General features: G+C 41.4%; 1 protein-coding gene across 1 annotated transcript in view; it reads right to left on the reverse strand.

The window, feature by feature from the left end:
- The window catches only part of TTLL1 (tubulin tyrosine ligase-like family, member 1), a 13,869-nt gene extending 9,445 nt beyond the window's left edge, over positions 1-4,424 (reverse strand). The window contains exons 1-3 of the mRNA XM_009879699.1: positions 4,295-4,424; positions 2,251-2,459; positions 288-468 (exon numbers count right to left, since the gene is read on the reverse strand). Coding sequence (XP_009878001.1) covers positions 288-468; positions 2,251-2,459; positions 4,295-4,407 — 503 coding nt within the window. The 5' untranslated portion in view covers positions 4,408-4,424. The remainder of the gene's footprint in view (positions 1-287; positions 469-2,250; positions 2,460-4,294) is intronic.
- Positions 4,425-10,247: the final 5,823 nt, after the last annotated feature.

Raw genomic sequence — 10,247 nt, forward strand, 5'->3', positions numbered from 1 at the left:
GAACAATTTATTTTTGTGCAACTTTTTCCCCAACAACACTGAAAGCTTTTTTATAAAGAATAGTTAATTGAACAGCTCTTTGGACCTCTTCATACCAAAACAAATCATATTAAAACCTGCTGGAAGGAGGAAGTCAGATAACAACTGAGATTAAATGCAAAACTAACTATATAATGACAAAGCAATAATAATGGAATACTTTTCCCATGCATCAGACAATTAGTATGTTGATGTAGTTCACCTGATTACAGAAAGTAAAAAAAAGGGTTTGGGTTTTAAGAACTTACGAAGATGTTTTGCTATCTCGAGACCATTTTTTAATTTGGGAGAGTTTATTGATTAGAAATATTCCTTTTCCTTGAGCTTTCCCACAAGGTTTCATAATCCAAGTGCTGGAGGGATTTTTTCTGAATTCTTCAACAAAGAGATTATAATCGGCAGGAAGCATAAAAGTAACAGGAACAAAATCTGAGTTAAGGGGAAAAAAAGAAAAAGGTGCACAATTAAGGACACTATATCTGATAAGGCTGCTAACACATATAGACTAAAAAAAATTTCTGTCTTTTCAGTCTTCCGGTCTGGCATGATCCACCTTCACCGAGACTCATGTTGCTTTTTATCTCATTTAAATTCTAGTTGTAGTTTTTACTTAAACAGACAATATGAAAATATTGCACGCTGCTAACTTCAGATTAATATATTTTAATTCACATGACTCGATTTTCTTCTGTTTGTATCCTGTGAAATTAGTGTATTATATACCATTCCAACTTAACTTTATCAAACTTTCTCAATTTCCTGTCAGCTTTTACCATTCCGCTAACCACTATCATCCTCTGTGCATGCAAAAATGTGAGTGATGATGTTGCTTCCCCTTTGGATGTGGTAATTTTCATTTCCATGTAACTCCCATTAGTCCTTCTTGTTTGCTCCCACAATCAGTATTGTCATGCCTACTGAAATCTAAAGAAAAGCATTTCTCACTTCTTTGCTATCAGATTATCCTCACATCCATCCATACAGAACTGCTTCTTTCTTACACAGATGAACAGCACTGTTTTAATTTCACTTTCCCAAGAGGTAAATCACCACATCCCCATGTTTGTTTCACTCCAATGCTTTCTGATCTCCAAAACAACTTTACTCTCCTCATTCCTGATCTATAGCTGGTTTGGGGGATTTTTTTCATGGGGTTTTATTTTATTTTAATTTTGTTTTCTAGCAGTCATTACTTGTTCTCCAGATTCCCCCAAATTTCTCCTCTGAAGAGTTTATTCATTCAGTTCTGTCTAGAGCCTTTCTGCAAAAGTTTAATTTAGTCTTTGCTCCAGTATAAGATTTTCAGATGTTTTTTCACTTTTGAATTAAAGAAACTCCAACCCTGTATCATACGAAGTTCCAGAGCCCTTTAGTTTCACCACTAAACTTATTGCCAAGTACCTTAATCCCCAAATTTTCCCCTCTTCAAAATAATTTAAACAAAACAAAACAATGCCAACAAAAATCCAACCAACCCCTCCCCTCCAACACAAAAAGCCTGGTTACACATCTATTTCTGTGTGCTGACACTTGAAAATAATAATTTAATTATCACTTCATCTAATGTTGCTTCAGCTAATCCTGCACTGTTAAGTTCAGTTTTCTTTAAGGACGGTACTACTTACAAAACTAAGTCTGAATACAACTTCCATGCATACAGACTAGGATTGTTCTCTTTGAATACTGCTGAATACTGCTAGCAAGTACACGCCTTAGTGCTGTGGTAAGATGTCACAGAAACAAAAATGTTCAACCTTTTATTCCTGCTTTAATTCCAATTTCAAGAAAGATCCTGAATGAGTGGCATCCCCTCCATTCCTCTAAATTTGTAAAATATTAGCCGTTATCCTTCAAAGCAGGGTTTGCAAAAAGTTTTGAAAATACACTAGTTCATATGAAATATTCACTACTACTGTTTTTATTACTTTCCCTATTATTGTGTTTCCTTATGCTCTAATGATGGATTTGAGGGGAAGGAAAAGGAGGGGAATACAGAAAGAGAAGGCTGTTCGGTTTGCAGAATGCAGCAAATAACTTTAGGATAAAGTGCACTTTATTTAATTGACAGGGACAGAGCATTTCAAGATAGTCACTTTAATGTTCTAACCCTTCAGAGGTTCAGTGCTTTATGCCCAGAAAAGCTAGCTCAATTCCAGGTTATTGACCACACAGGAAAAAAACAAAAAAATGCTGATAATGAGAGCCACATACCCAAATAAATATATTTCCCATTTTCGTCCTTTTCTGCAAGAGGACTTCCTTCTTTCTCAAGTTCTTTCCTGTATCGCTTGATATTCTTTACCATCAAATCTTTTCTAGTCAGTTCATAGTGGTTCGGGAAATGATTGACAATTTGGTCATCAGAGAGGCGGTAACCAGTTTCCACACTGAAAACATTTCTGATTGTTTGTACACTCATCCTGAAATCAAAGACAGATACCAAATGTACAGATATCAGATTTCTCCCAAGAAACACAATTCAGGAGTTACTGAAGTTGAAATTATTTTGTTACATTCATTTCATCTTTTCTCTCTCTCATTTCTCTTTATAGTATAATATTTTGCTGCACTGACAATCCAATACATCCTGAACTTCTATTAGCAAAACCAACTAAACCCTGCCAGAGTTTTTATTGATCCCTCTACTACTACTGATACTGGCACAGAAAGTGAGGAAAGGAAGATGACAACTTGGCCCTACTGGACGCTGGTTTGTTGATAGTCAGGTCAACCCCCAGCAGGGCCTAAAAATGACTGATGCGTTCACAAATGCTACAGAAGCATCCTTCTAAATCTGTTACTTCACTCTCTGAAAACTCAGTTTTCCTCTTGAAAAAACCCACAAAACCAACTTCCTACTGACTACCTTGCTATTCGGATTGTAAAGGACTTCAAGCATATGATTCAAAAACAGTGATTCAGAGATATTGCTAAAAACACCCATAAATGCCAGATCAGAGGGCTGCAGTGACAAAGTCATCTCATCAGTTATCTACTTCATTTTTCACAGAAGATAAGAGCAGGGCCATAGATACAAGGTATTTTCTGTATTAGATGTCTGACATTGGAAACTTAAGAATATTTCCTGAATGCCGTCAATCTGCTACATTACCATTTCAGGAAGAAAAAAAAAAAAAAAAAAAAGAAAACAAAACAAAACAACCAGTCATCACACACCAGTTTCCATGAGTGCCCTATCCCCCCACTCCCCCCTAACTGCATTCCGAAAGCATGAGCAGATTACTAGAGTCTTACCCATTTAAATAAGTGGTTCACAAAGGGTACATTTGGCAGCACAAATGCCATTCTGTTGTATTTGAAAGGGACAATATAAATTGTTTGGTTTACTTAAACAGTATTGTTTCTGCCAATTAAAAGATTACCGTATTCTAGGACAGCATTTCACAGTCTTATATTAGACAAATGTCAAGTAAGAAGCTAGATTATTTACTCTCCTTTCACCATTATCTTGATTTAATTTCACATTCACTATCAGTATTGAAATGTTGAATAATTAGTCTGCATATAAATCATTATCATGAAGGAGAAGGAAAGTACAGTTCTCAAGGCCTTTATTACAGGAGCCTGGACTCCAGTAACAGGGCAAGCCCTCATCACACTGATAAGAGAATATTTTATCATATATTGGAACTGTGTACTCTTGGATTATTTTGCTTATTTTGTGCTGTCAGAAAATTTGGGGAAAAGATACATTCAAAGATTCCCCTCAAGCTACAAATCCCCTCCAACAGTAAAGGAAAAATTCTGCTTACCGTGTACAAAAGAAAAATCAAATAAAATCAGGTATCACATTTCAAAACAAAAAACACTGAGCACAGCCTTTGCCCTGGGCTTTTTACAATTGGTATTCCCAGAAGTGATCATATCTTGCTAGGTCAGTGACTTTCCACGCCCTGACAAAACCTTTGGCAAACTCTAACAATACACGAGATCGGTAGCATGGGAATGGAACCATGCAGATGGGACCTTCTCCCTGAGGAACACCAATAACTTTAGCAGGCCTGCACAGACACAGAAATCTACCAATGCAAATCTGAACAGAAGACCTGCAACAGCATAAGACATTACAGAAGCAACACACCAATGTTGCACTTTTGGAAGCACTACAGTAAATCAATGATAATTTCTGCATCTTTCATTTTTTGGCATGCATTTTGTTGTATTATTAATGGTATTAACATAAGATATTACAATGCTGCACAAATTTAGAAATTGGTATTTTTAATGTACTTACCAATAAAAATTCCAGTCTTCGTTTTCTGCCACCTGAATCCAGCCTCTTTTTTCAAAGTTGTTTATTAGGACAGATTTTTCTATGTCAGTTACCCACTTCACTTTTCCTGCCATTATCCTAGAGTAGAAGCAACCTGTGAGTAAATAAAAGTTTAAAGATATGAAATTGAAAACAGGGGAGAATACAAACTGGGAAAGTCAAAGCAGAAGAAAAGTGGCATCTAGAAAGCACTTTAACATCAGTAAGATAAAATAAGTAAATTCATTTAAAAATCAAGGAAAATAACATCTTAGGTTCAGACTGAAACCCTGTATTTGTCAACTGGACAACTACAAACAAGGACACTAGTTACAAGGACGTTTCACTCCCCAGCCAATCCACCTTTTATGAATGGGAACACACCTCACATCTTCCTTTAAATACACTAATGACAGAAATCACTATTGTACGCTTACTGGGTAATGCTTACAGAACCAAGCGTAGAGCACAGACATGTTATTATTTCTAACCAAGACTTACAAGCGTTATTTCTAACGAAAACTTTTTTGCTTTGTTTTGAAGTAGCAGAATTCATCTGGATCACTTTGTGACTGTAGAAGAAAATAAAATGATTCCAAGAGAAATCTCTTACATGCTCTATCAAGAATCAGGATTTGCTATACCACGAGGAAGGGAACCAAAGTACCAACTTTCTGCTGTATTCTCTGTATTTCATGCAGCCACGATTTTGCCTTCTGCTCTAGCTGAAGGGGATATGGATAAGCCGATATCATTAAATCCTTGGCAGCAGGATTTTCCCAAACCTGTTAGAACAGTGCTTACAAGCTGCATTTCAATTCATGACACCTAGGTGTCACTTTCTACATTAGATCTCTCACTTGTCTAGATCAGCCTTTTCTGGATCAGGCGATCATTCCAGCTGGAAGGGTTCTCAGGACGTCTCTCATCCAGCCCCCCACTCAATGCAGGGTTAGCTATGAGGTAAGACCAGGTTGCTCAGAGCTTTATCCAGCCACATTTTGAAAACCTCCAGAGATTCACAGCTTCTCCGGGCATCCCGTCTCACTGCTTGACTGGCCACATGGGGAAAAGTTTTTTTTCCATATATTTGTCTACATATTCTAAACCTCTCTTCTTTCACCTTATACCTGTTCTCTCTCATCTTCCCACCTTTCACCATGCTAAAGAGCTTGGGTCTGCCTTTTTGATAATCTCCTGACAGGTACAGGCAGACTGCTTTTAGATGACCCCAGAACCACCTCTTTTCCAGGCTGAAGAAACACAGTTGCCCTAGCTTCTCCTCACCGGACAAGTGCTTCAGTCCCCTGACCGTCTTGGTAACCCTCCGCTCAACTCACTCCAATTCACTGATGTCTGTCTTGCTCTGGGGGACACAAGCATATTGGGTTTGTGTAGCAAGGTTTTGGTAGCTACAGGGGTGGCTTCTGTGAAAAGCTGCTAGAAGTTTTCAATGTGTCCGATAGAGCCAATGCCAGCTGGCTCCAAGACAGACTCGCTGCTGGCCAAGGCCGAGCCCATCAGTGATGGCTGCAGTGCCTCTGTGATAACATAGTTAAGAAGAGGAAAAAAACCTGCGCGACAGCGGCCAGAATAGAGGAGTGAGAATATGTGAGAGGAACAACTCTGCAGACACCAAGGTCAGTGAGGAAGGAGGGGGAGGAGGTGCTCCAGGCACTGGAGCAGAGATTCCCCTGCAGCCCATGCTGAAGACCCATGGCAAGACAGGCTGGCTCCCTGCAGCCCATGGAAGTTAATGCTGGAGCAGATATCCACCTGTAGTCCATGAGGACCCCACACTGGAGCAGGTGGATACAACTGAAGGAAGCTGTGACCCTGTGGACAGCCTGCACTGGAGCAGGCTCCTGGAAGGACCTGTGGCCCCATGGAGAGAAGATTGTACGCTGCAGCAGGTTTGCTGGCAGGACTTGTTCTGTTTCTGAAGGACTGCACCCTATGGAAGGACTCACGTTGGAGAATTTCATGGAGAACTATCTCCCATGGGAGGGACCCCATGCTGGAGCAGGGAAGAGCGTGATGAGTCCTCCCCCGGAGGAGGAGGGAGCGGCAAAAACCATGTGTGATGAACTGACCACACACTCCCATTCCCAATCCCCCTGTGCCACCGTGGCGCAGGGGATGAGGTAGTGGAAAATCGGGAGTGAAATTGAGCCCAGGAAGAAGGGAAGGATGGGGGAAGATGTTTTAAGATTTCTCATTACCCTACTCTGACTGGATTGGTAGTGAATTAAAATAATTTTCACCAAGTTGAGTCTGTTTTGCCCGTGATGGTAACTGCTGAGTGATCTCCCTGTCCTTATCTCGACTCACGAACCTTTTGTTTTAGTTTCCCTCCCCCTGTCCATCTGAGGAGGGGGAGTGATAGAGCGGCTTTGGTGGGCACCTGGAGTCCAGTCGCGGTCAACCCACCATATCAAGTTACTTTTGTCAATCCTCTGATATATTGTGTTACATCCTTGCCATTTTCATTTGAGAAAGACAGCCAAGTCTAGCAAGGTGGGAATGCACGACAAACACGCTGAAGGAGGAGTGAGGACAAGCCCAGCACCCACAATTGCTACCTCTCTGAAGGGCAGGATGAAGCTTTGTGGCAGCAGCAGGCTCTCACCCACTTGCACTCCCCTTTACAAGGGCTCTTTGGCAAGATCCCCTTCACACGGTGTCTCATATCATGCATTAATTTAATACCAATTAAGATGGGGGCAAGGAAACATGAATTGAAGCATATTGTCCTTCATGCATACATAGTCTAGAGCCAAAAGCTGACAATCCAGTTGATGTGGACGGAACATGATACAACGAACAACATATTTACCCCGTCTCTAAGTAATTAGTGAAACCCAGCCTCCCAGGATGTAGGCATGATTAATAACACAACTAAGCAAGCTAACACATATTCATGAGCAAATGATAATAACTGATAAAGGCAAGGGTAGATAGCTCCCATAAGCAGTTTCAATGTTGCTGTTTAGTCTTTCTACAGTTCATTCCACAAATTAGCTTTCAATTGGAGCCTAGTGAATTTTCATAGTTATGTTTCACAGAAGTCAACCACAGAGAAGTGCTGATTCAGAAGAAAATCTCTTTAAGCCAAAAGCAGATTCTTTGGCACGCGCCTCTCCCAAGAACAAAAACTACCATGCAAGGGAGTGGGAGAGAGCAGGATTACACACACACGCACATAACAACATCTACCCCTCCCTCCACATATGCTTTTCCATTAAAAAGTCAATTAAAACTTCAAATCATCTTTACTAATGTAGTACTGTAATTAATGCAAGTAAGTAATGAATGTAGTTAATACAATTTCTGCAACTAAGATATTGGACTGGAATTCAAGGGGTCTTCAGTTTCTAGGACTAGATATCGAGATGTATATCTGCTAGCAAGCTAATGCCCCTATGGTTTCTGTCTTCCTGGGAGGCACAGCCCACTATACAATGCTCCCACTTTTTCCTTCCTAGACTATTTAAACTGCCAAACTTCATAAGGCAGAAATGTTTACTATTAAGACTCCCATTTTAAAGAGTTTTAGACACTTATTTTTATTTACATTGGTAAAACAAATTGAAATCAAGCTTAAATAGACAGATAGAAATGAGTATATGCAGGCTCAGGGTCTTTTTGTGTGTGTTTATACAACACCTGCTTCTACAAGGTCATGATCATTCTCTGGACCTTCCAGATACTACCAAAACAAAAATAAATGAAACAAAGCAATTCATTTATTTGTAGTGAAGCATGTATGATTCACCATCAGTGACTCACTACTACCACATATCATCTTGTTGTGGTTTTAAAAGTTCAGGGATTAGTCAGCTTGGAATAGAATTGTCCCTTCAAAATGAAATGTGTTAAATGCTACGATAGCATTAACCAACCAAACACAACGTAAAATTTTCAAAAGGCCTTAAAACATATCCTCCACATCTCCAAGCTTCCCCCTTAGGTTTACCAACATCCAATACCAATGCTATACCTGTTGCTCTGTCACATGACTCTCTGATCTTGCTCTCTGCTTCGCAAGTATGTCTCACTCCAGCATCCTTAGTACATAAGCTACAAGTACCCTCAGGGCTTGTTCTTCCAGAAATGTTGCCTCAGACAAACGTAGCTACCTGCGCCTCTGTCTTTATAGCAGCACATAGCCGCTGCCTAGCAGAGATTAAGAGACCTGGTGCACTGCCACAAGCAGGGCTACTTTGCCAACACTTCTAATGCTGCAACCTAATTTCTACCCTGGGATGCAACAGCTGTCACAGCGTCCTTCCTGTAGGATTCTTTATGAAGAGATTTCAACGCATGCTACACATCCTATGGTAAGGAACCCTGAAAGACTGTTCTGATCCAGCAAGTGGATTTTGTGGTAGCAGGTGGGACTGCTCCATGACTCGTCTTGTGGTCTTACTCCCAGAGACTGCACTGTTTGACTCCAGAAGCCAGGGACAATTCAACAGAAGACTTACCCACAGGAAGGTGAGTTAAAACCAAACCAAAGCTAAAAAATGATGGTAACTTCTACCACAAATTAAAAAAAAAAAAAAATACAGGAGTGTAATTCTTTTACCGTTTTGGGAACTTTAGGCCTTATAGATCCATCCCACTACAGGAGGATTGAAAGGACAGCAATACAACAGCAGACTGAAAATTAGTCCTTGGTTTATGTGGACCATCTGATCATCTCAGATGATGTTTAACTGACCTGTAAATAAAACCCTCCAATTTTGTGTAACTTGATTATTGAAACCCACAAACAAGGAGTCATAACTTATGTTAAGTTGTACCAAAAGCCTTCTTACTTTCAATAATATAATTTTAATACAATATAACTTTCTGCAGGAATCCTCTAGTCCCCAGTTAGACATTCTAGATAACCTGATGGGACTGCACGAGATAACCACGCGTTCCAGCTTCTGGTCAGCTGAGATCCTTAGCTTTGGTAAGCATCAAACAAGAGCTGTATAACACAGCCCTAGCCTGCACACAGTATGGTAACAGTACAGTAAGTCAAATCCTTCTCAGAGCACCAGACTTCCTGCTCAGGAGACAAGCAGTATATAGTTTAGGCACAGCAGGCCTGACACTTCCCCAAAACACTGCCTTTACAGCAATAGCAAGTAAATCTAAGGAAGTCCAGCAGAAGCCTAATCCAAGGCAAGACCCTCTTGCTTTGGCACATGGCCGGCACAAACCCATGAGGTCATGGCAAGACCCAAAACCATCCCAGTCATCACTCCTCCTGGGAGTTACTGACACTAGGGAGCTACTCATGCTGATCACCAACCATCTTTTCACACTAAAAATTAAGTGTAAGTAAGTGGTGCCAGCACCTGCGTGTGGATGAGGACTCCTGATCTAGCGAGCTCCATTTGCTTCTAACAGTTGAAAACGTAATTGTGGTTCATTATTAAGTTTATTACTGGAAAATCCAGTTTGGCTGATGCAGTTGTGCCATCAGAGGAGACCGGGAGGGCCTGCCAGAGTGAGTCCCAAAATGTTAGGGATAAAAAGGAGCTGAAGACCGAAACGGCTGGGTAGTGGGGCTGTCGGAACCGGGGAGCCCGGGGAAGCCTATCACCAAACGCCCAGCAGCAGATGCCTGCACGCCACACACTCCCGCATGCAACCGCAGCGGAGGCAACTGGACTCAGGTCTCCAATAACCTGTCGCGACAGGCACACAAAGAGTCTGTCCACGGCTGCCTTTGCCCCCGCCCCTCACATGCACTCTCCCAGAGCGGGCTCGCAAGGCGAGACGACTACCTCCCCCCTCCATCTCCGAGGGAGGGTCGCCATCCTATAGGGATCTTCACCTGTCGCGATAGCCCCCGGAGGGGGGGAAGGGAGGCCGAGCGCCTTCCCCGACAGCGGGCGGTTGCAACCCGCACCGGGGGGAGCAGGGAGGGGGGACAAGC

This window comes from Charadrius vociferus, unplaced genomic scaffold (genome assembly GCF_000708025.1).
Source record: "Charadrius vociferus isolate BGI_N301 unplaced genomic scaffold, ASM70802v2 scaffold90, whole genome shotgun sequence".
Classification (NCBI taxonomy): Eukaryota; Metazoa; Chordata; class Aves; order Charadriiformes; family Charadriidae; genus Charadrius; species Charadrius vociferus.